General features: G+C 50.9%; 1 protein-coding gene across 3 annotated transcripts; it reads right to left on the reverse strand.

The window, feature by feature from the left end:
- Positions 1–25,848, reverse strand: Vps37c (VPS37C subunit of ESCRT-I). 3 transcript variants are annotated; one of them, XM_041662114.1, is made up of 5 exons: positions 25,639–25,847; positions 7,940–8,038; positions 3,841–4,012; positions 2,886–2,968; positions 1–1,721 (listed from the first exon to the last, which is right to left on the reverse strand). In XM_041662114.1, exons 2-5 carry the CDS (start codon positions 8,030–8,032, stop codon positions 1,008–1,010), a joined length of 1,062 nt encoding a protein of 353 aa, XP_041518048.1. In that variant the 5' UTR covers positions 8,033–8,038; positions 25,639–25,847; the 3' UTR covers positions 1–1,007. The 3 variants fall into 3 exon arrangements, with proteins under 3 accessions (XP_041518048.1, XP_041518049.1, XP_041518050.1); XM_041662115.1 differs by lacking the exon at positions 25,639–25,847 and adding an exon at positions 25,359–25,598; XM_041662116.1 differs by lacking the exon at positions 3,841–4,012 and having other exon boundaries at positions 25,639–25,848.
- Positions 25,849–26,214: the final 366 nt, after the last annotated feature.

Consider the following 26,214-nt stretch of genomic DNA (forward strand, 5'->3'; position numbering starts at 1 on the left):
TCTGCTGCAACCCCTTTGGGATAGTGTAGTCACTTTTATTACTAAACAGCTTTGGCCCCCACCAAGTGCTGGGGCTGCACTCACAATCCCTGCCCTTTACATTCTGAAGACAAGAGAGTGTAGAGAAACCAACCCAATGTAGTGATGATGTCTGGGAGCACCATTGGGATATTCTGTGAGGGCAGGGCTGCTATCTGTCTTGCAGGAACATTGGGGACAGGACGGGATTACACAAGGATAGAGGGGCTACTAGCGAATGAGATTCAAGGCACTAAAGGAGTGAAGGGATGGGTGAACCTCAGAAAAAGCCAGCTGGAAGTAGAGGGCCCCAGGAGTGAAATGGTGGCTGGGAGGTAACCCGGGTCCTCAACACCAGCCAGAGGCTTCAGGGTGACCCCTAGGGCATCCAAACATACAAGCGAGGCCTGGGTTTCCCCTGGCATTCCCCAGCTCCCTCATCAGTGCTGCTGTGGTTCCAACCAGCGCACAGAACATACTAGCCTGACATTGGCACAGCAGCTAAATTATGGCTTTTAGGACTCAAAGTCCCTGTTTTTCCTGACTGTTACTTCCGTCAACCCAATTGTGGTAAATGAGACAGACTATCCTTAAATGGACAGACAGAGCTGTGTCCCTTGGCACTTGGCTCCACATGAATCATGCCAAGTTCTAAGGGAGAGCCTGCCTGTCATCAAGATCAATCTGCACTGGTTCAGATGGCAGGGAGCAAGCGCAGGAAGCCGTGCATAGTCGAACACACTTGCTCATGCAGACACTGGAGAGCCCTGGGCTCACACCAGGCTACCTCAGGATGTGCTGAGCTGGTCCCTGGCAAAAGGGGCTTCCAGAAGGACCCATGTTGCACTGTCCAGGGCCTTTCAGGGGCCTATGTGTCCCTACTCTGCAGGGAGTATTGGCCCCACTTCCAGTGCCAACCTCAAATCTCAGCAGATGGAGGCCAGAGGTCATGGTGCAGATGGAAGGAAGAAGGTGGACAGGGATCAGGGCTAGTATCTAGGCCAGGCAGGTCCCGGGGGATGAAAGCCATAGGGAGGGGTTGGCCCAGGAGGATATGGAGGTTGAAGAGGCACTGGAGGCTGTGGCTGTCCTGGGAAGCCTGGGAGCTGAGCCTGTGTTGGGTAGGGAGGTTTGCTTCTTGATGGTAGGTAGGGGGACTGTTGGGGATACCCAGGAGCAGGAGCTCGGCTTCCCATTAATGGGTATCCTGGACCAGAGGTGCTAGTTGGGACCACAGGATAGCCAGGCACAGGTGGCACACTCCTCTGTGGAGACCAAGAGTAGCCCGCAGCAGCCCTGGGTCCTGGCTGAGGTGCTGGGTAAGATGGACCCAGAGGCCCACCATAGGAAGAAGGCTGGGACACCACAGGGAAGGGGGCTGGCTGTAGGGCTCCCTGGGCTGTAGGGCCCACAGGCAAGCCTGGCGATGGGCTGTAGGGTAAAGGGTAGGGAGTCACAACAGAGGGCTGTGGAGGCTGGTCTTCAGTCACAGGGGGTGTCGCCTGGGGCGCTGGGCGTGGGGGCGGTGGACGTGGTGGAGGGGCATCTCCAGCCAACTCCGGCAAAGCCCGGGGCCGCCTCACCACGTCCTGGAGCTTCTCCACGCGGACTCGGCGCAGGTGCAGCAGTGTCCTCATGGAGGAGAAGGACTCTAAGAAGGTCTCCAAGGGCACCTCACCTTCCAGGAACTTCTCAGCCATGGCCTAGAGGATACAAGACCTGTTGGCAACAGAGACCTTGCACAGCCTTCCCCGGCCCCCCTTCAGGGTGGCTCCCTCACCAGAATGCCAACTCCTCATTGTCAAGACCATGTCTTCCCTGGTCACACCGTCCCCTTCCCTACACTATGCCAGGCCCCTGGGAGTCACTCTAAGTCTGTTCAACAGCTGGGCCTATGCAAGTGACTTGATTGCTGGCTCCTAGGCTGCACACCTGCAAGCTGCCTCCATCCAAAACACAAAGAAGTCTCTGCCCTCTAAGACAAAAGGGACATCCAGAGAGAGGAGGCAGCAGAGAGAGACAAGGAGCGGGGCCCTAGCCTCAGATGCTGGGGTGTCCTCTGTACCATCATCCAACCACGTCTGCAAGTTCCCTGGGGCCTGCTGTTAGTCACCCATCCCTGATTCACCTGAGGTCCTGGTATAGTAATACCCCCTTATCCATGATTCCAGTTACTAGAGATCCTCTGGTGGTCCAAAGACACTGCATGGAAAATTCTAGAAATAATCTGTAAGTTTTAAGTAACTTTTACTATAAAATAATGTTACAACTGTTCTATTATTAGTTACTATTCCTATGTGTGTATGTGTGTGAGTACACGTGTGTATGGATGAACACGCACATGTGTGCATGTAGAGGCGAGAGGCCAACATCAGGTATTGTTCCTCAGGATCTGTCCACCTCCTTTCTTGAGACAGGGTCTCTACTCTAGGCTCACCAGTTCCCTGCCTGCCAGGGAGCCCCTGGGATCTGCCCATCTCTTTCACAGCACTGGGAAGACAGGCGTGTACCTCCTAGCCTGGCTTCTTATATGCATGCAGAGGATCAAACTCAGGATGTCCTGCTTGTGCAGCAAACACTTTCTCCCCAGCCCATGGTTACTGTTCCTGATCGCTCACTGAGCCTGCTTCATACACGCACAGGAAAACAGTACTGTCTGCTCAGAAGCGAGTGTTAACTGTGGTCTCAAGCACTCGCCAGGGGTCTTAGAATGTGTCCCTGCACTGTGCTCCACCGCGACTCCAGGGGCCATCTATTCTAGCTACATCCCAAACCTTTGTGCTTTGTGGTTCCTGGGCCTACCATGAGAGCTGGCTCCAAGTGCTACCACCCTGTTTAAGGGAGTGGGGTATCACTCCCCACCTCACCTCAGACTCCTCCTCAATCTTCATGCCTTCGATCTGCAGAAGGTCCAGCAAGGTCCCAGGTTGCAATGCTGAGGAAAATTTCTCTGGAAGGAAGGGGAGAGAGGTCAGCATTTCAAAAGCACTGCTTTAGTTAAAGCTGAGGACTCCAATTTCAAGAAAGGCACATGACATGCCCTCTGTGTGCTTGGGGCCTAGACACACCAGGGCCCAGCATAGAGTTCCTACAGCTGGTTCTGGGAGCACTCGGGGCTCAGCCACACCAGGGCCCACAGCCTACAGCTGGTTCTGTGGAACCCTTCGGATTCCTGTAGGCATTTGCCGTCCTGAGTAAAGAAGAGCTCAAGGACAGAGCCCAGGTCATGGCCAAGTCGCTTCCTATACGCACAACTGTCCAGGGAGCTCTCCTACCTCCACACGGCCTAGCTCTGCAAGGCTCGGGGTTAAAATGGCTAAGTTGGCAGAGGCAGTCAAAGACACTGGCCGCCTGCATTCATATCCCAGTTCCATGGCTGGAAAGATGCTCAGCTATTAAAGGCTAGGCTTGCAAATCCCAACTCCAGCCAGCTCTAGAGGCACGACTTCAGGCAAGCCCTTGAATCTCTCCAGGCCTTGCTTTCCTCATCTATAAAATCTGAACCACTTTTCACTCACTCACACACACACACACACACACACACACACACACACACACGCTATCTAATAAAATAAAAATACTCAAAAATTTAGACTAACCACAAGACCTACACCTTTCCACACTGTTGTGCAAAAACACTCAAAACATTTTGCCCAGAGCACGGAGGACAGTGGCTACACCACTGCTGGCCCTTTCCTGTCCTGAGCATCTGTGCTTCTGTGATATTCCAGCTGCCACCCTGTCCTTCCTTGAACAGGAACCCTGTGTGTCAGTCAGCAGGAAAGACGCCCAGAGTGCATGCCCACTGTCAGCTGTTCCTACCCAGCTTGGCTTTCTGTTCCTGGCACCGTTCCATAAGCTTCCGCAGCTCCTGGTATTTGTCTGAAAGGTTAGAGCGGCTGATTTCCAAGGGACCCTGGAACTCCAAGTTCTGCTCTGCCAGGCTCCGGTTGGTGGCTAGTGCCATCTCTCGTTCTAACTGAAGGTCCTGAACCTAAGGAAAGTAGGACAATTGACAATAAGCATAATTGTCACTGGTCACCCTTCAGGGCAGGGGTGGAGAGCTTCTGGATTCAATGTTCACCTGGGGATACTCAGCTTGGTGATTGGCCCTCAACCACAGTCACAGGAGCCTGGGTTTAAACTCCATAAAAGACATTGTGATCCAGGAGCCTCACCTCGTCCTGATCAAGGGAGCCTGTGGGGCTGACACATGGGAACTAGGCACCGAGGCTAAACTCCTACTCGAGGCCTCTCAAAGGACCTGTAGGTGGTTCTGTGCTGGGCAGGGCACGGGTAAGGAAGATCCACTCCTAAGGAAGGAATAGGCCCCAGGTCCCAGTCATTGGTCCCCAAGCTTCAAAGTGAGAAGACATATGAACACGCACGTATGCATACATGCACACAAAGAGGCTGCTAGAGAGAACTAGGATGGCCCAGGCCAGACCACAAGCTAAAAATGCTAAGTACTGAGAGGGAGAGGGGTGGGGGCAGGGTTCTGGAGCAGGACAGACAACCCTGCCTCCCAGGTCACACATGGTCTAAAGAACTATAGATACTCCCTGAGTGCCTTCTGCTGAAGACGTTTTCCATGACAGCATCACTGGCCCTCATTTAGGCCCCTATTTAACTGCCAGGCAGGCAGAAGCCTTGGAACCTTGCCCAGCAGGCCTAACATAGGAAGGTATCTGCTTCTCTCAGAGGAGAGCTGGAGACAGGCCACCATCCTATCACAATACCATCTGACACCAGCAGAGGGCGCTCAGCACTGGCCACAGAAATCAGGGAACATGTCAGCAAGACCAGCTTCCATAGGGGAACAAAAGGTCCTGCAACACAGAACTCCACCTTGGCCAGCTAGCCGCGGCACACCAGACCAGATGGACTTACTCCACAGCAGCCACAGGGAGCCAGGCGGCATCCTGGATAAGGACCTTCAAGAAGGGCAACCCTGCTCTGATCCCGGCTCAGGGCCTCAAGCCCTGCAGCCTACAGCAGGCCGCTGCCTATTAGAAAGAGGGATGTTGCCAGTTATCCCCCAATTGAGAAGGCTGCCAGGGCTCAGGTCTAGAAGTCCTCCACCTAGACTGTCTGCTGCCCACCCAGAAACACCACTGGACAAGCTCACTGGCATTGGAGCAGAGAAACTGGTGAGTCTGAATGTTAGCCAAGGGGGCTAGAGGCTGGCTCAGCATTTAAGGACACATACTGCTCATCTAGAGGACCTGAGTTTGGTTCCCACCACCTGCCATTTCAGCTCCAGGGGATCCAACAGACTCTTCTGGCCTCCAAAGGCAATGCATCAAACATGCACAGATCTACACACCCACATAACAAAAAATACATTGTTAAAAAGAAAAAAAAAAAAGCCTGGGACACTTGTGTGGTGAACTCAGAATGGAGCCTGCCCTTTCTGGGTCACACACCCTTGGTTATCCTTACACATCCATGACTTTCCCCTGGGTCTGAAGCATTACATTCATGCCATGCCTCCCTCCCTAAACTTGACTACATACTTCCACGTCTCCCTGCTAGTCCACCTCTTACAAACCACGGCTATGAGGTCAGTCGCGTTCCACAGCTCCCCAGAGCCCCCATGCTGCAGCCCCTGCACTCTCTTCTACAGAGAAACATTCCCACTACCTTTCTCTCCTTTCTGCTGGCTCTTCCCACGGTCCCACGGTCCCACAACTGCTGCCTGTCCACCAGGCAGAGGCTTTCTGGAAATCTAAGTAGTTTGTCCTATTTTGCTTCTGCCTATCCCACAGTGAGTATTTTACCCCTCGGAGAATTCAACTCTCTTCTTCAGACATGTTCAATCTGCCCTTTGGCCAGGAGGCTGCAGCCCTCACATTTCCGGTAGGGAGAAGACTTGCTCAACTTGGAAGCAAAGAAGAACTGAGCACAGACTTGCTTTGGCTGAGCTCCACTCCTTTCAGGAACGAGCCTGGGAATTCCCTCAACATTCTGCTGCTTATCACTGACTGAAGAAGCACTGTGGGGCCAACAAGATAGTTCAGTGGGTAAAGGTACTTGCTGCTAAGCCTGACTGACTTGAATTTGAGCCCTTGGCTCCCAGTGGTGGGAAAGAACCAACTCCTGAAAGGTGTCCTTTGACCTCCACACTTGTGATGTGGCACAGACACAGGATAAAATAAAGACCTTTGGAATTTGATGACTGAGCATCCCTAATCCAACACCCCAAAATCTAAGATGCAGACCTTTCTCAATGACACTCTTGTGTTCTGGATTTCGGAGTGCCAATGTGACACGAAGTTCAGGATCTCAGAATGTCTCAGACTTAACATTTTTTGGATTAGGGTTACCTAACTAGTAAATCTACACAAACATTTCAAACTCCAAGGAATCTGAAATACTCTCACCCCAAGCATTTGGTGTGAGGGACACTCAGCCTGCTATGTGACAGATGAATGTGCCAGGTCAGAGCTCCCATGCTGCTGAAACAGGGTCATTCCAGCCTCAGGACTGTGAGATGAACCACACAAAGACCTGTCCTACTCCCTGCTTAGCAGGAGGCCTTTTGAACCCAGCCCTGGGTATTCTCTAGGGCTGCAAAGAGGCCTGACCAGGGCAGGTGAGCAGATGGCAGCAGAAAGCACAGCAGAGGTGGGAACAGGGCCATGTAGTGTGTGGCTGTGGAGCAGGGGAGAGGCTCCAGGATGACGGATGGGGATGCTGGATGGGCAACTTCCTGTTCTCTAACACAGTGAGTTCATAGACACATGCCACATCTGCTCACCAGGGGAAAGAAGAGCACACGTGAATGCCAATCCGAGGAGCCCAGCATTACCTGTGCTCCTAACTCCCTCAAACAGAGGCAGAGGACAGCATTTCCAGGCAGATGACCAGCTGCAGCCACTCTTGGGGTACCTGTGGGCGTTTCTGGCTAGGTGGCCGCAACCAGTCACCTGACCTCCATTTCACAGGAAGGTCACAGGAGATGGTAACAGGAAGGGCCAAGTCAAGCTCTGTAGAGACAGCAGGGTGATGCTTATTCCTGGAAGGGCCCTGTGACTAGGAGCTGAGAGATGGGGTGCTGGCTGCAATGGGGAACATAAAACATGAGTGAGCAATAGAAATCCTGGCAGCCAAGGAAGATCTCTTCAGTCCAAGAGTCATAGGAGAACAGAGAGTCTCACAGGCAATGGGGGGGATGGGCTCCTCCTCCTTAGTGCATCAGGGAGCTGTCTCTATGCTCAGGCCACAACAGTGTGAAGATTCCTGGGCCATCTGGGTCCCTGGCTTTCCTAGTCCAAGGTAGACCCTGGACTTCCTACCACTCCCTAAGCTCCCAGAGGATCCACGACCTGGCCTGAAACCTCAGGGCTCCTCTCATGAAGTGGACAGCAAGGTGAATCCTGGCTCAAGCTCCTACTAAACAAGCATCCTTGAGAAGCATTTGTTAGGGTGGGTGGGATGGCTCAGTTGCTAAGGGCTCTTGCCACCAAGTTAACAACCTGAGTTCAATCTCTAGTACCCATTTGATAGAAAGAGAATCATTTCTTCCAAGTTTATACCAGGCACACACACACACACACACACGCACACACACACTCTAAATATAATGAAATTTTAAAAAGACCTAAAGTGGAGCTGGAGATATGGCTCAGCAGTTAAAAACACTGGCTGCTCTTGCAGAGAACCACGGTTCGGTTCCCAGCACCTACATGACAGCTCATAGTCACTCCAGTTCCAGGGCAGCCAACATCTTCAGATGACCTTTATGGGTACCTGGTACACATATACACATCAGGTGCACACAGACAGACATAAAGTAAAATACATTCGCTGAGGACATCAAGTGACCAATTACTTAAAAAAAAAAAATAGGAAGAAGAGGAGGAAGAGAAAGAAGAGGAAGGAGGGACAGCAACAGCAGCATTTGCCGGCCTCTCTGTACCTCAGGAGACTCCAAGGCCAGCCGGGTAATGGCATCCGGGTCATTCTGCATGTCCTCCAGCTCCTGCAGCGTTTTGTCTTTCAGCCCCTCCATCTTCTCCTGGAAACATAAAGCAACACCCAGTTTAAGGGAAAGTTACCCACAGGAGGAGCCCAAAGAGATGTGAGGGTCCCCGTGACACATTCCTGGAGCACCAGCCATTGCTCCCCGGCAAACCCTGAGACAGATGAAAGATCTGTTTACTTCACAGCCAAGACTAGATGGCATGAAGCTAACAGGAAAAGGCAAGAGAGGGGCCAGGCTACAGTGACAAACAAAATTTGGCTCCAGGCCTTAGTACATGACTACTTTTGTCTGAACCTGATTTAAATACCCCTGCCACCTACCCATCCCCCACCACAGGGCTTTACAGCCCTCAACACTACAGGCCCAACTATGTCCCTGCTTGCTATATTTAGTGTTGTAGCAATCTCAGGTCTCCCTAAGAATTCTGCAACCGCAGTCCTCTCCATGTGTCACGAAAGCAAACTGCCACATCTACATCCACACTGGAACGGGGGTAGGGGGTCATCATCAAATCACTTTCATGGGCAGTCATAAGGGCAAGAAAGCAACTGACCCAGACAGGAGGTTACTCTGACAGAGCGGGGTCAGTAGTCCTCCCCCATCATGCTCCCAAAGGCCTTCTGTCATCTGTGCGACAAGTCACAGCCTGGCCTGGGGGAAAAGTCTGGGGCCAGGAATCCTCTCTTTCTGCTGACAGGACCCTCTATGCTTACGTTTTCTCATCCTTCCTATATATGCAGGCTTTAGAGCATGCACATCGAGTGATCTCATAAAGGTTGCTATTTCCAGAAAATTCTAGCTCTGAGGAGATCAAGGGCCCTCTCCCCTCCTTTTGTCTGTTTGTTTGGTTGGTTGGTTTTTGGTTTGTTTTGAGACAGCATTTCTCTGTGGCTTTGGAGCCTGTTCTGGAACTAGCTCTTGTAGACCAGGCTGGCCTCGAACTCACAGAGATCTGCCTGCCTCTGCCTCCCAAGTGCTGGGATTAAAGGTGTGTATCACCACCATCAGGCTTCTCCCCTCCTTTTGTAGAGTTGCCTGGGAGCCATACTGTTGACTCAACTAAGAAGGCTTTTGAAAGTTAAGAGCCAAGGTAACAGAAGCATCCTTCTCTGGGTCTGTTTTCCATCTGTAATAGGAAGGGGATGGCATCCCTAGATGAGGAGAGAAAGGAATGAGCAATGATAGCAAGCTCCTCTTGTCAAGGTCCTCACCCTGCTTTGGGCCTAACCTGTCTCCTTTTATGTTCCAAGTGTCCTGGTTTAAAGAACAAATGACACAGCCACCCTGCTATGGAAGAGCTACTTAAGTGGGGCAGTACTATTAGCCATCGTCTCCTGAGGGCTCCACACTGCCCAGCCTCTAAATAACATGGAAATTCATCATGACGTAAGTGCCCACCCCATCCAAGCCTCAGCACCAGAAGCCCACAGTCCGTCCTGGGGACATGGATGCAGCTGGTCTAAGAAAGGATAGCTCCACACTTATTATATCATGCAGGAGGCAACAGATTCTGGGCATCTACAATGTGACCTACACTGCCTCACCCAGGCACTTGGATCCCCACAAACCATGCAAATTCAGGCTCGGCATGGCTGCTGACCTGTGCTCTGAAGATAAGAGTCAAGGGACCTAGGAGCCAGCTGGCTAGTCAAACTAGCCATAATGGTGACCTCTGGGTTTAAAAGAGACCCTGCCACAGTGAATGAGGTAGAGAGGAAGGAAGGTAAAGGAAGACTTTGAACATCAACCTTAGACCTACGCCCACATATGTGTGAACACATGTGTGAACACACATACCACATGCACACACAAATACATAGGAGAGGAAGGTAGGAAATTCTTACAGAGTAATTCTTCACAATGAAAAGACCCAAAGGAAGGGAACCAAAAATCCCACCCTGGACCGTGTGCATACTTCACCCAAAACCCTTGGTCTAGCAGACAGAACACAGGTGCAGCGGCCATAGGTTGGACCATAGCTCTGAGGAGAAATAATATTGTTCCACCAAAACCCAAGTGTGCCTGCAGTGAAGAGGACAGCACTTTAAAGATCCTACAACTCACTAGGCATGGTGGTACATGCCCATAGCCCCAGCACTTGGAAGATGGACATCAGGAGTTCAAGACCAGCCTGGACTCTATGAGCTCTGTCTCAAAAAAAAAAAAAAAGACAAAATGGCTGAGGATGTAGCACAGTTTGCAGAGTGCCTGTCAGCAGGCACACAGCTCTGGGCTCCGTTCCTAACACAACATAAAACCTGGCATGGTGACACACATCTTCAACCCCAGTACTCCAGAAAGGTAGAAGCCAGAGGACCAAGAGTTCATGGTCAGCATGGGCTACATAGTTCAAGTCCAGTCTCAAAACTATGAAAGACCTAAATACACCTAGACACATGCAGTCCAGACTTAGTTCGAGACCAGTTCTTTAACCTGTCAGCTATGTCCTCATCCAAATGGAAGCTCCTAGAGCCTCAGGTACTTCATCTGTAAAATGGACTGAATGACAGCATCTCCCTCCCAGGCTCAGTGACACAAAGCACAAGATCCATGTTCAGCACCAGAACAAATGCTGACCAAAGATTTCAACACCACAGAAATTATGCAGGATCACGGTGGCCTCCAATGTGGCTCAGTCAAGTACTCACTGGGCCACAACAGCAGAACTTAGCACAGCCCCACCCACCAAGCCCAATGCCTGCCGCTCTTACATCCTGGGGGCCCAGGATGGCAGCTGGCTAACCACACACAAACTACTGGTCAGCAGTGCCAACTGGAGAAACCCCAGCAGCACCAGGACCTTTCCCCACAAAGAGGTCCATTCAGCAGAGCCCTGCGCAGAGCTGAGAGTTCCTGGGGCTGTCTTCTGAGGTTTTCCTCTGGCACACTTGCTGTGCTTCAGGAGTCCAAGCCCCAAATGGGGAGACACCACAAGCCCATAAGCCCACAAAAGCAGCGCACTGCTTACCCCAGGGCTGCTATTCCTGCCTCTTGGCCAGAGATGGTTCCTACCATCCTCAGCACATCCCTGGCCCAGCAGGCACACACTGCTCTGTAAGAATCCTCACAGCATAACCCACTGGATGTTACAGGGGCTGGTCTCTCACAAGTCAGATATTACCTACTTTTCAGAGTCACCCAGAGAGCCTAGAGCAACACGCACTTGTTCAGGGCCACCACTTGGAAAAGGTGAGAAGGGGACACTACTGGAGACCCACACAGCAGCTATCTAAAACTGTGGCTCTGGGGCCAGGGCCTCTGCTGCTAGCAACATCTAACTGCCACCAGCCAGACAACAGCAGACAAATTTTTTCAGAGTGACCAAAACCACCAGCAGGGATGTCACGGAGGAGGGAAGCAGGGGTTGGTAATACATTATTTAGGGAACAAGTCCTTACTTAGGCTTTTGTTTCTAGAGAGCTGGCAAGTCCAATCTCCTCAGGCCTCGGTGCCAGGGCTCTGACACCTACTTTCCCTCCCATGACTGCTACGGCTTGCCGGGTGACTCCCTAGGGACAGTGCAAGGGACTGCTGGGGGAGTGGAACTGGGGGCAATGTAAGAACGGGTAAGGCCCTGGGCATTCATCTTTGTTTTCCCAGTTCCTGGCACAGACCAGATCACAGGCAATTCAGAAAGAGCCTAGAAAGAGTGGAGGAAAACAGGGAAACACCAGGTCAGCCAGATGATAGACAAGTTCAATAAGGTGCAGAGGCAGAACAGCCCATCCTCCCACTTGCTCAAGACTTCCCTCATATCTCCGTCCCTTTATGGAATAGGCATAATAATTGTTAATAAAACAATTACTATATGCAAGACCATATACACATCACAGCAGAAGGAAATATGTAAATATGTTGAATTTTATGAGCCTGGTTTAGCAGACATATTAAAAAACAAAACACCTTTCTTCTTCCTCACATAGAACTCAGTTTGTTCTATAAGTCATTATGAGCACATGACCACAGGGAAGAAGAGGCATGAGGTGTGGTCCAGTGAAGCAAGGTGGGGACAGGGAGGCGGGAAGGGTGACAGCTGGGAGCAGTAAAGGCCAGAGGAGCTCATCTGGGAGGCCCTGTGGGGGCCGCTGCAAACCCTACAAGGGGAGCTGGTGGTAGGTGAGGCCGGGGCACAGCAGTCACAGGTACAGAGGGATGACAGTTTTTCCGGAGGTGGCACCGACACCTCAGAGGTGATCAGACTGCAGGTGAGGTGGGAAAGTAACAGTGCAGGAGCCAGGCTGCTCTTCTCCACAGTGGTGGGGGGAGGTGGGGAGGGAGGCGAGAACCCATCCCTGCTGCCTGCGCCAAGAAGGGATAGGGCTTGGTTTTGTTTTCCCCACTCCCATCTAATCTCTGCCTTTTTCTTTAAAACTTTTGCCTCCTCTGTTCTTTTTACCTTCACTAGAGGTCACAACTACACCCATGTGTGAAGAGGCCAGGCCCACAAGTCTGAGGCCAAGCATGGAATGAGGACCACAAACCCCAGTAAAGCCAAAGACTCTGACCCCGCACCAGACCCTCCTGCAGGAAAGGGTGATGGCTGTGCCAAGCCTGCCAGTTCCCAGGAGAGCTACAAGGCCCAGTCTAGATGCATGGCCCCATTTAGGGTGGGCCACAAAACCCAGGACTGTGTTCTGTAACCGAAAATTAACACTATGTCCTTTAGTGTCCATGCACATGCAGATGATAGATCACAGAAAAGCTGAAGGATGGGAAAGCAGAGGGACAGAAGGAAGGAGACCCAAGCCACATCACATGTTCTGGTGCTCCGAGTGCAGGTGGGGTGGGAACAGAGAGTGAAGAACTGAAGCTCAGGAGGCGCATTTCCTGGAGACCTTGCCTTGTAGTCTACTGTTGGCCAGCGGGCCTGTAGCTGGTTTCACCTTCTTTTCGTGACTTCCTATCTTGACAAAACCAACCCACATGCTTTGAACAATGGCAACACGATATGACTCAGATAGTAAGGCCATCGGCCAGATTAGAACCAGTGGATTTAGGCCAAGTTGTTTGTGGCCACACCCCAGCAGAGACGGCGGAGAAGGGCCCAGGGAGAAGGCCCAGGGGTGCTGGGTGGGCTCAACAGTAACAACACAGCAACACTGCAACCCTCGCTCCAGGAGCTCTGCTATGACGGCTCAGCACAAACACAAGCAAGCGACCTGGGGTCCTTTCCTAAACAAACTCAAGGAAGGAAACCAAAATGCGCCATGCAGAGAGAGCACATAGCCCTTTTCAGACCATGCAGCGGCATGCAGCAGGGCTGGTATGCACATCTGCACCCCCTGCTCTCACTGGTTCATGCCAGCTTGTCCTCCACAGGACTCAGACAAAAGCAGAACTGGGGACAGGCTGACCTGGGGTCCTGCTTCAATCTCACCAATCTTTGCTACATGAACTCCATCAAGCCCCTGAACCTCAGCTGGGAAATGGGCAGAGATATATTAACCCCCTTGGGCTCACTCTGCTCTTGAAGGTACTGTAATGGTGAGGGGCAACTCCTGAAAGCCTGGGATGCAAGAAAAGCAAGTAACTGGCATTAAATCCTAACTCATTCCTATGATGAGGTTCTCTGGGCTCAGCTTCTGACCCTCCCCTCACCACAGCCAGCCAACATTACTTGCCAGTCTGATATCACACTGCAAGGAGGGCTGATGGCCCTCAGTTTCCCATAAATTCTCCCCAGAACCAAAAACAAGGGAAGAAGTTGCTACCATAGCAACCTACAAAGTGCATATTACAGGAAACTAGACCTGTCCTATCCCTAACAGCAAAGACACCTTCTGTTGCCTTGGAGACCTTCCTAATCCTGCGGTCTAATACAGGAACTTTAGTTGAATGTTTACTTTTCGTTCTAGAATGACTTCAGCCTGAACCCAAGAATGGAGATCTCGGCCTCCCAGGGAGACAAGAGAAGCATCTCCCTAACCCACAGCAAAGTGGAACTGATCTTCCCTGTGATCTGAAAAGCTGGAATTTAAGCACAGAAGGGAGACCTTGGGGGGCTTAGGTTGTCCCTGACATTTCTATCATGCTGGGGATGGAACGCAAGGCCTCCCGATGAGTAGGTTAGTTGTGTCACTGCTGAGATAACACAGCTGACAGAACTTAAGGAAGGAAGGATTGCTGGCTCACATTCCAGGGGTATGGTCCCTTGTGGGTGGGGAGGGTATGGTGGCAGGAGCTAGAGGCATCCCTGCTAAAGACACAGAGATGGCACCACCCATATTTAGGGTGTGTCTTCCCAGATCAATTAACCTAGTCTAGATAATTCCTCACAGGCAAGCCCAGAAAATGTGTTTCTGTGGCAATTCTAAATCCCATCAGGATAGAAACCATCAAGTCAGGAGAGAGCTTTACCACTGAGCAGTATCCCCAGCCCAATCTCCACTCTTTACTTTTCAAACTTTATTATTAGTGTGTGAGAGTGGGGGAGGGGTCAGAGGACAACTTCATGAGTTGGTTCTCTCCCTTCGCTTTGATGTATGCTCCAGAAATCAGACTTAAGTCATCAAGCTGTGTGGCAAGCGTATTTACCTGCTGAACCATCTTGGCTGCCCAGCTTTTCACTTCTTCTAAGCAGTGCTAAGACTGAGGGCAGGAGGTTTCTCATCAGTCTCTAGTCCCAAAAGAGATCAGAGCTTCATAGCAAAGCGTACTTAGACCTGAATCAGCTGGGCCTGTCTGGTGGTTTATTCCATCTTTTTCTCCAGCTTCTCAACCGATGCTGCCATCGTCAAGGGGCTAGAAGGCCTTAAGGAGAATGAAACAATCTCTGATGGTGTTAGGCAGCAACTGGGTCACGATAACTTCAACACACACCTTCACACCTATGGTTACAAAACTCTGCCTCTCAACCTTGCCAAGACTCCAGCTCACACATCGAAGCAGAGCAACCAGGTGTGGCCTTCTTGAACAGGCTCCACATCAATGTGAACCAAAGCCCACAAATACAAGTCTGCAAATAGAAGCACATAGACATCAAATGGGGGAATGCAATCCCTCAGGATAAGGCTTTGCGAAAGAAACTGCCTCCTGTATGTAGATATGTGTACAATGGCCCACTGAAAACTCCCTACTCTGACTAGGGCAGGGCCCCCATGTAAGGCATTACCGGAGGGATGAGTTCTCTATGTCAAGTGTGGGAGCCCAGCCCTTGAGAATGGCAGATGACTTCTGATACCAACCAGGCTTGCCCACTCCTAGGCTGTCACCAGCTGGCTGGGCACCTCACCAACAAAGGCAACCTGTAGAGTCTCTGGCTAACTCCCTACTTTCCTTCCATGACCCAGCCCATGTGCTAGAGAGGGCCCTCCCAAGCCTGCTGGATCCTACCTACACTCCTGAGATGCCCGACTCCAGCTTCTCTCTCCCTCCAGCCACCATTTATTTACATCAGCTTCTCAAAGTCACCCCCAATGCCTGGGTGGGCCACTTCAGCCTCGATCTTCCTTTAGTCAGTGTCCCTAAGTCTCTGAAGAGCACTGTCCAGCCACCTGCTACAGGCTCCGAGATGATTTTCCATCTCCAAAGTCTCTTCCTCTCCATCATCGCTCAGCCCCTCTGGGTTGATCTTTCTCTGAGCCTACTGGGTCCCGCTGGCATCCCTGGGGCCAGCCGTTCCTTCCCATTCTCTTGCTGAAAGCAGGAAGAAACCTGGAGACCACCATCCTAAACTCGCCCCACCTGCTGACACTGACTCTCCCCGTCCCAAGTCCCACTTTTCTGCTCCCTTTGGCTGTAATATCTTACCGAGAAAACAAAGAGGGGGCATACTGGGCTAACCACCTATGTCGTTTCCTCTCTAGAACCACAAGATGAGTTCAGCAGCAAAACAGGCTGATGCCAGTCCCCACAGCTCTCAGTAAAGGCTCACTGGGTACAGAGCACCATCCAAGGCAATCTGGCAAACCATGGTGTGGCCTTGGCCCTTCCTCTTCCTGTGGAGGAGAAAACAGGGCTACCTTGTACTCTGTGTCCTCCCACAGCCTCACAAGGAGGAACTGTGGCTCAGCACGGTCAGTCAGGGAGTTAGCCCTCACTCTTCGCATATTCTACACACTTCACCATGACTGTACACCAGTGTCTGGGTCAAACTCAATAAAGGATGGTTACTACAGACAGATTTCAGACAGGCTCCAAGGAACAGGGCCTGTTAGATTATGTTCAGAAGCCTCACAATCCTCAACACAATCCTCAACAGTGTGGGGCCTGAGATCCTTTACCAGCGCTCAGGCTAAAGTCCAAATTCCTCAGCCAGGGCCATAGTGCCCAGAGACATGGTGCCACTCAGAGCACCCATATCTCAGCTCTGTGGGGCAGGACTAGCATCTGGAAGGCTAGCAGCCTTCACTGGCTGGGGAGCCTGGACAGGCAATACAATCTCCCCATGCCTCAGCTTCTTCCCTTAGAGGGGGCTTCAATGAGAATGAAATATTAGTGCCTGAAAGGGCTACCACCCTGCTCTTGGACAGGGCTCACCATGGCTAGGCTGGCACAGTGCCCAGTTATACAGTCATACCTCTACCCTCAGCATTCCCCATGTGGACACTGAAAACAGGAACTTGGATTCCTGTCAACAGAGTGCCGGAACCGGATGACAGGATTCTAACTGGATCAATAGCATTCATCGTCAGTCAATAGAACCGCCAAGAAACAGGTGTCTAAATAGGCAGCCAGTCCTTCAAACTTCCTGACAGAGACACTCAGACACTTGGCAGGGCCTCTTCCTTCTCTTCCTTCCTTAATTTTGTGGCTCAGAGTCAAAAGAAAATCATTTTCAATGACCACACACAGGCTTCCAGCCCTTTCGGCTGTGTCCAGACCACTGTCTCTGAAGGCCATGAAGGCAGCTATCTGTCTTCCCATCCCACACCTCAGGCTGCTCAGAGCTGAGCAGACCGTCTATCATCCCTTTCAGAAAGATCAAGATGGAGGTCAGGTCTGGGTTGTGAGGTGCTTCTGTTCAAAGTCCACAATGGGACTACTACTATGGCTGGTCGGTGGCCATCCCAGGCTGGTAGGATACAGGGCAGCTGCAGAGCCTACTCTAGCCAGTGCCAAGTTCAGCCACATAAACTTTTGGGATGAACAGTCATAAGCAGGCAGACGGGTCCACTGGGGGAAATGAGAGAGGCATAGAAAACGAGAAACTGAGTAAGAGCTTCTTCATACCCACCTCTGACTCTGGAAGGACTGATGGAAGCCATTACCCAAGTTGGAAGGTGGCTGTGGCCACAAACCAGCCTCTCCAAAGGCGACTTACTGAGTTCTAAAGGATTCAGCCCTCTTTCACATGCCCAGAAACCTCAAGAGAATACTCAGAGTTCTCACCGCCCTGCTATGAAACTTTCCTTGGCTCCCTAGTGTCTTGGTGTCGTGTTTCAACTCTGTGCTCCTTGACTTGGAACATGATGATCTGCTGACCCTCAACTTCCCTTTCCAGCTAATCCCGAGGCCTCCACCACCCATGAGCTGCTCTGCTCAGCCCAGCTCCCTCGCCTAACCTTCTCCCAGCACAGAACACACTTCTCATCACTCAATAAATAATACCAGCAAGACCCAGATCCAGCCCTCCAGGAACTGTACACACAGCACATGTGGTCTCACCTTTTTTCCTGCTTAGCCCTCAAATATCACATATCTATGAAGCTTTTCTTGCTCCTTCCTCCTAAAGAATCCATATCTCTCGTGGTTCTATGAAAACACCATGCAGCATTTATTGCTAGGAAATAGCATACTTGTCCAGCAAGAATGCATCGCTCACATCTGCATCCCACAATACAGGTCATTGACGAACACACACCACCAGGCATTCAATGAGTGCTTAAGGGAATTCTGCTTTAGGAGCATGGACCAGACCCTACCACACATGCACACGCACACACAACCTCAAAGAACTAGAAAGCTAGACAAAGCAAAATGCAGAATAGCTTTCCAATATTGGATACCAGGCAGCCTAGAAGAATGATGCTCAGAGAAACAAGACAAATGGAGTTCACCCCAGCTTACTCCTACAGTCTCCAAGATGGCACAGGGAGTTGGAAAGAGGGATTTGGGAGTCCAGGAAAGACAATGTTGCCAGCACTCACAGAGCAGAGAACCAGGGGGACAGGAGTTACATACAAAGAACACCCCAGAAATGTGTAGAGATCCCCCAGGCCCAGTCATCCCTGCTCAAGATAATCAGTACTAGTATGGCCAGTGCAAGTGGGAAGGCCTCACGCTTACTGCCACTGCTAAAGTTCCACAGAAGGCATTACCTCAGTAGTAAGGGAGCCTAGCTCTGCTCTAAAGCTGTCTAATCGCAGCTAACAAAGCTTAGCAGGCCTCTTTCAAGATTCTGTTCCAAGTGACAATATACCTGCAAACAATCCAGAGATGTGTGACAACATACATGATGTCCAACAAGGTATAACTGGCATTTGACCTCCAATCCCAACTTACCAGAGAAAGACTGAAACAGCACCTGGAACAATCAATAAAATGGACACATATATACAGATGACAGAATTAGCAAGCAATGACATTAACATAGCAGTCATATTTTATGTGTGTGTGTGTGTGTGTGTGTGTGTGTGTGTGTGTGTGTGTGGTGTAACCTAATCAGATTTCTATTTGGTGTGTCCGAGAAGCACAGGTTCTAAAAGGTTTAGCACAGGAAATACAGACTTGAACCATGGTTTTGTAAAGAGATAAACAGCACTGTATGAGATTAAATGTGTATCAGATTAGACAATTGGCAGATTAGATTCTGCAGAGGGAAAAAATATCCAAACAGAAGCTATTTGAAATGAATCATGAAGAAGAAATGGGGAGAAAAAGAACAGGAAAGTTGGGGGATGACTCTAAGCGCTCCTGGTTCAGCCCTGAGGGTGAAGACGCACAGGGCCCTTGAAACAGGCTGATACATGAAAACTGCACACTGCACACACGTAAAGCAACTGCTAAAAAGAAATTCTTCTCTTCTACACCAACACAGCAAGCAAAAGAAAGGCCATGAAAACTACTCAGTGCCTAAGAAGTCACAAAAATGGGAGAAAAGAGCAAAGAACGCAGGCAGGTAGAAAAGGAACAGCAAGATTCCACCATAGCAATGTGGACTAAACATCCAAATTTAAAGGCAACAAATAGGGGCTGGAGGCATGGCTCAGCGATTCTCATTGGCTGCTCTTCCTGCAGACACAGATTTGGTTCCCAACACCCACATAGCAGGCAGCTCACAGCCACCTGTAACTCCAGTCCCAGTGGATCTGATGTTCTCTTCTGACCACCACGAGCACCAGGCATGCAAGCAGTACACAGACACACACGCAGGCCAAATACCCACACACATAAAATTTAAAGGCAATGATTCTAAGACTGATTTTTTTTAAAGCAACACCTTCCTGTATGCTGCCTATGAGAAATCCATTTTCAATATAAAAAGCTTACAAGATTTTAAAGCTGTGCCATAGGTTTAATCTCTAGCTATAACACTCATAAAAGCTACCATTTTAGTCATTTTAAAACTTTCACTATATTTATAATGTATGTATGTGTATGTATAGGATGCATGTGTGTCACAGCATATGTGTGGAGGCCGGAGAACAACTTGCAGGAGTTGGTTCTCTCCTTCCATCAGGTAGCCCCTGGGAATTAAACTCAGGTTGTCAGGCTTGGGCGGCGCCTTTACCCACTAAGCCATCTCATCAGCCCGGTTTCAGCCATTTTGAAGTGTACAGGTTTTTGTTTGTTTGTTGTTTTGTTTTTCAAGACAGGGCTTCTCTGTGCAGCCCTGGCTATCATGAAACTCACTATGTAGACCAGGCTGGCCTGGAACTCAAGATATCAGCCTTCTAACACCCCACCTCACCTCCCAACCCTCCCACCCCACCCCCACTCCTCAAGTGCTGGGATAAAAGGCCTGTACTACCACCATTACCCAGCACAGTACACATTTTTTGACATTTAAATACATTCACTTTGTTGTATCTCCAGAACTTTCCATGACCCCACACCTGTACCCATTAAATAATGACACCTTATTCTCCCTGTCTCCACCCTGGCAACCACCACTAATGAATCTGTCTAACCTAGGAAAACCAAAAACAATCCACACAGTCAGGTGTGATGGCTCATGCCTGGAATCCCAGTACTCTGGGAAACTGAGGCAGAAAGATTACAGTGAATTCCAGGTCAGCGTGGGCGAGACAGTGAAACCTTGGGAAAGGAAAAGAAAGGAAAGGCCAGTACTGGCATATGCAGAGAGAGGCAGGTGAATCCCTGTTAGTTGGAGGCCAGCCTGGTCTACAGAGTGAGTTCCAGGACAGCCAGAGCTGTTACACAGAAAAACTCCATCTAAAAAAAAAAAAAAAGAAAAAAAATGTCTAAGCGTCATCCATGTGGCACTGTGGACTCTGGCTGCCTGGTGTACGTACTGCATTCCGGGCATTCACACACCAGTTCATGGACTCTGTGGGCGTGGCTCTTTTGACTCTCATAAACAACACAACTATATTCATACACAAATGGCTACTGCAGTTCCTGATACAGAAAGAGAACTGCTGTGTCATACAGCTAACTGACTTGTTGAGGAATCACTGTGCAGCTTCCCATAGTGGCTGAGGCTCTTCCTATTCCCACAAAAAACACACAAGCCTTCGATTTGCCACCTATTTCCTATTTTTACTTAGTGTGTGCACACATGTGTATGTGTGTGGTGTTATATTTATTCTTGTTAGTGTGTGCACGCGTATGTGTGCAGGCCAGAGGTTGACCTGGGCATCTTTCTTCCATGGCTCTCCATCTTTATTTTTTGAGACACAGTCTCTCAGTGAACTTGAAGGCAACATCTCCCATCTCCACCTCACACACCCAGGCTTCTATCACCATACCCAGCCTTTGCATGGGTCTGGGGCTCTGCTCCTCATGCTGCAATGGGGGGCATTTTGCTGCCTGAGCCATCACCCAGGCTATTTCCTATTTTTAATGCTCATTCAGCAAGTAGAGTAGTGTTGTGCTGAGACTTCTAATCTGTACTTTCCCTGATATATCATTTTAGGTACTTTTGGTCATTCGTATATTCTTTGGAGATATACTGGTCAAGTACTCCGTCCACTTTCGACCTAGCTGCTTTTGTTACTGAGTTGTAGAGTTCCTCTGCAGCCTAAGTCAACTATATCAACCCTAGCTTTAAAACACAAGACTTCGGGTGTGGTGGGGCACTCCTTTAATCCCAGCCTTTTCGAGGCAGAGGCAAATGGATTTCTGTGAGTTCAAGAGAAGCCTGGAATACACAGTGAGTTCCAGAACAGCCAAGGATATAGAGAGAGACCCTGTCTCAAAAGGAAGGGAGGGAGGGAGGGAGGGAGGGAGGGAGGGAGGACGGGCTAAATTCAGAAGAGATCTTTGTTAAAAGCATCCTTATTTTTTTTTCTTTTAAATCACAGAAGCTGTCAGACATGAGTAGGATTTGACTGATGGCCATCAGACCCTTCTTCCCAGCAGCTGACAGATGCAATTACCCAGAGTAGTGCTTGGACAAGTGCCCTAGGCTGAGCAAGGACAGAGGAGGATGGGAACTGCTATTGTCAATCTTTCCTGTTCCCAGGTTGAGATGGGGGTGGTCAGGAAGGAACACCAGGGCCTCCCCCACTCCTGAAGTCTCACCAGGGACAGCCACTTAAGCAGCACCCATTTCATAAAAATTACATAAGCTGCCAATCAAGTAGTCACTTCTGCAATTCTATAAGCTGACAATCAAATTGTTCTAAAACCCTATGGCTGCCAAGACTCCAATCTAGCCACCATCTCCTGTAGGAGACCCAAGACAGACCCAGTCACTCCACAGGGACTTGGTTCTCGCCAGGAGGAACCACACAGTTGTCAAAGCCACTAACCCATCGAAGGCTTTACTTGGGGAGGCTTGGCTTCTTGAGGCCACGGTAGCATCAAGGGCTGCCCTCCAGATAGCCAAGCCCATGGCTACTACTCTGACCTCATCACATGGGACCTCGTAGCAGCAAATCCTCAACCCAGTCAGGGAAAAGCTCTGCCCCCAACCCAGGACAGCTAGTGAGCTTGTGAGACTGACTGGCCAGCGAAGAAAGCCTGTTCTCTCCCTCTCTAGCAGCAGTCTGGGAAACCTGGCTCCTCCGTGCTGTCCCTGCATGCTGCAGCGTAGGCCCCAAGAATTTGCCAAGCAGGAGTCTTATTGCCCAGGAGCAGAGTGAGCTGAGCTGACTGCATGAAGAACAGGTGACTCCCGGGGCTGCCTGCTCCCACACCCAGCAGCACTTAGCAGGTGGCAGAAGAGTCTTCTGGCCAGGAACAGAGACTGAGAAAAGATAAAGGACTGGGGAAGTGCGGGGAAGGTGACAGGCAGTGCAGAGCAGACTGCAGGTCAAAAGCTGTGGAGAACAAGAACAGAAACGAGAGAACAGAGAACAGAGCTGGGACTGCGGAAGGGCTGCGAGCCTCCACTGCTGGGAGAGTTTAAAGATTGCTAGCTGCTGCTGCCGAGAAAAATCTCAGAGAACTGAGAGCCGAGGGTCCCGCGCCCTGGGCTAAGAGCTGTCTCACAGGACAGTGGACGCTAGGCCACTCACCTAAAGCTGTAACACTCATAATGAAGGGTGCTAGGCACCCCAAGGTCAGAGCAGCTGACCCAAAGGGAACCAGTTACACTTGGCCCTCTCTCAATTTCCATCTGATCAGAGCAGAAGAACCCTCGGCCTCAACAGACCAACAGACTGGTGACGGATGCCCTCTCTCGGTGACAACAGGAGAAAGTCAGCAGGGCCCAGAAGACAAGCAGCCCGCACTCCCAACTGGATGGACTTGACCACTGAACCAACTTTTTCCTCAAGTCTCCCTAAAACATTTACTAAGCTACACCATATTCTGGGACACAACAGGAGGCAAATCTAAAACAATTCAAATTAAGGCCTGGCTCAGTTGGCAGAGTGCAGACTCAGCTCAAATGAAGCCCTGGGTGTGGTCCCATGCATCACATAAACCCAGTGTGGTGGGGCACTCCCATAATCCAGCACTGGAGAAGTAGAAGCAGGAAAGTGAGTTCAAGGTTCCTCTGCTACACAGCAAGTCAAAGCCAGTCTGGGCTACTTGAGACCCGGTCTAAAAATAATAAAATGGAAAGCAATCGTGATAGTTTGTCAACTAGGCAGACACTCTGGTCACCTAGGAGACATGCCCCTGAGCACGCCTGTGAGGAATTACCTAGATTCGCTTAACTGAGGTGGGGCTTCCTACCTCAACTGTGGGCAGCACTGTTAGCTGAGGTCCCGGACAGAATCAAAAGGAGAAAATGAGCTGAGCACAGCATCCATCTCTCTGCTTCCTGATAACAATGCGCACGATGAGCCACCCCAAGCTCCTGCCACCATCACGTCCCTACCCACCTCAAGCTCCTGTCCCCAACATGTCCCTACAAGAACGGTATGTATCCTGGACTCAGATCGGACCCCTTCTCCTTTCAGCGGCTTGTGTCCAGGTATTTCAGCACGGCGACAAGAAGAGCAACAACACAGGAAGCCTCCGTTCACAGAGACATCAATGAGAAGCTGCTGTTCATGGGCAGTAGGATGAACTAGCAGCACAATCCTGTCCGCTCCTCCTGCTGCTTGTGGAACCTGCTGAGACACCTCACCGTGGGAGTTAAAGTATTCACGGGGCTACCCTGCTGAAGTTAGCTGTCTTGAAGTTCACTGCGGAGACTCTCCCTTCCCTGGCCCAACCTAAGCCCCAGGGCCTCACTTGTCAGCTCCAGCTCAATCAAGGCAAACCTGTTTGATATTCCCTGTCTTCCAGATAGCCAGGGGAAGCAGACAGAGAGGAGAGAATGGAGGGAGAGATATGTGGATCATGCCTAAAGACTGTGGCCATCACTGAAATCTGTGTCACAGGGAAGCTGGGTGGAGACAGATTACAACTTTCTCCAGATCTTGGAAACTCCAGATCCCAAGAGGAAACTTCTAACACAACTCCCCCACAACAGCAATATAACTGCACTAATTCAGGTTTTCAATGACCTCATTGGTCAGTCTGGAAAACCCCACTACTACTAGCCAGCAGTGTCCAGGAATGACCCAAGTATCTATTTACCTCAAAACCCTTTAATGGAACATTAGCTTATGTCAAAGAAATAAGCAAAAGGCACCAAGAATCTTGGGTAACCATCATTTCCAAGCTCCAGTGACCCGGAAAACCTACAAATTTGCATTAAGATCAGAATCACCCAATGTGTGTACTAAAAACAGACTCCTGGGGTCCCCTCCAGATAACATCACAAGACTCTAGAAATGGGGCTCTGCATTTTCAACAAAAATGATCAAATACCATTCTTAAACTCCAACACATTAGGGCAACTGGCGCATCTGGAAGGCAGTATTAAGAGTTAAATGTATTTGTTTTGAAAAGAGACAAGAGGGTTAAAAATCCGAACTCAGCTAGCCACTCACTGGTTGACACCAGCCAAATGACCTAACATCTCAACAACTCCGTAAACTGGGATCGCCAGCCACTCAGAGGTGTTCTCTGTGTCCAGGATGTTCAAAACACCCCAAGGACAGTACCCAGTACAGGACAGCCACACAAGCAATCACAACTACTGCTTGGCAGGACAGCAACGGAAAACCGCCCCGTGAAGCAGCCCATCATGGGTTATACGGGGGGAAATTACAGAGGCACTAGGCCGGATTTCCAAGGTAATCTTAGGAAAAAAAGGTTTTTCTGGGCACTATGACGGCCAAGAACAAAGACTCATTTCAGAGTTCAGTATTGCACCCCGCAGCCCAGATCAGGTCCCTCCCTGAGCCCCAAACAATAGCGTCCTTCCTAAGTCCCTATGTCACCATCCTCTCCAGTTTTAGGGCTGACAGTCACTAAATGTGGGGTGGCACATTTTGAGTGGACTCCTGGATAAGAGGCAGAGAGCAATGAAGGAGACCTGGGACTCTGTGAGGCTCCCTGGCTCAAGGTGAGCAATCCCAGGATGAGAGACAAGGTATATCCTTGGGAAACGCCTTCCCCCACCCGAAGAACACCCCTAACCGGCTGTGAGGTGGGAAACAAAGGAGAACCAGGTACATGCTGGGACCATACGTCGCTGTCCTTTGCACCTGAAAGGCTCAGGAAAAAGGACAGTTCGGCTACGCTGGACAGTTCAAGTCGGGGGTCAGAAGAAATGGGAAGAACGGAACCCCAACCTCTTGCTATTTTGGGGAAAGACACAGGCCACCAAGTCAAAGGCCAGAGTCCCTCCAACCCCACTACGCCGCTAGGGCAAGTCAGATCACACGGGCCTCAGTTTTCCCATCCGTAGAAAGGGCAAAGTGGCCCTTAATGACACACTGACCACAAAATGCTCCTATAGAGGGTGAAGGGCTGCGTGGCGTTAGCGGATAGGTGGGAGGGGGCGGAGCTGAGGCGACCGGAGAGGACAGCCTCCCACCCTCCAGCCCTCCCACCGCGATGCAGGGGCGCAGGCCCGCGGGGAGTCACGCGCCCATTGCGCCCAATCGCCGGCCTCCGCCAGGCAGGCGGGTGGCGGAGGGGGCCTCTGGCTCGCCGGCAACGCCTCCGGCACCGTCCGCCGCTGCTCACCAGCGCCCGGGACCCTCCCCAGCGGCGCTCACCTGCCGGGGCCGCCGCCGCCCGCACTTCCGGGATCCGCGAGCCCCGCCCCCGCCGGATGTGACTCCCTCCCGAGTCCGCGCCGGGAGCCGGCCGCGCTGGCCTTCCGCCGTGCCTCAGGCGTCCCGCCTCGTGGGCCTCCGAGCTGCTGAGATACCGACACTCAGACGCTGACGGCAGCCGGGAGCCACACCCGCGGAGGTCCACCCGGCCCCGCCCGCGCGGGAAGGCCCCGCCCCCGCGGTCGGACTCCGCCCATAGCGAGTACGCCTGCGCAGACTTGCACGCAGGCCTTTCAAACCTCTCAGAGTCCTGAGAGCTAAATCTTGAAATCTCCAAAGGGAGGCCCAGACGGGCAACTTGTGCTGCGGCGCCCCTGGCCTGCACCCACACACTTATTTTCATAGTTTGGCCCCAGGATTAGAAGGACTGTGGTCCCGAGTGTCCCCTTCAGACTCTGCAAACAGCTGAGTGGGTTTCCTAAAAATCACCCTTTGTCAAAATCCTAGATTACACTTTAGTCCTCGATAGATGAGTAGCTCTGTATAAACATCGGACCTGATTCTTTCTCACTCGCC

The sequence above is a fragment of the Microtus oregoni genome, unplaced genomic scaffold, assembly GCF_018167655.1.
Source record: "Microtus oregoni isolate MIOR12 unplaced genomic scaffold, Mior012 000012F_ref0000307, whole genome shotgun sequence".
Classification (NCBI taxonomy): Eukaryota; Metazoa; Chordata; class Mammalia; order Rodentia; family Cricetidae; genus Microtus; species Microtus oregoni.

What these genes read in the sequence shown, in the direction of transcription:
- Vps37c (XM_041662114.1), bottom strand. Translation starts at nt 8,032, where the DNA reads ATGGAGGGGCTGAAAGACAAAACGCTGCAGGAGCTGGAGGACATGCAG. An exon ending in GGAACAGAAAGCCAAGCTGG is followed by an intron (nt 2,969 to 3,840) that starts GTAGGAACAGCT and finishes CCTTCCTTCCAG; the next exon opens with AGAAATTTTCCTCAGCATTG. An exon ending in AGATTGAGGAGGAGTCTGAG is followed by an intron (nt 1,722 to 2,885) that starts GTGAGGTGGGGA and finishes TGTATCCTCTAG; the next exon opens with GCCATGGCTGAGAAGTTCCT.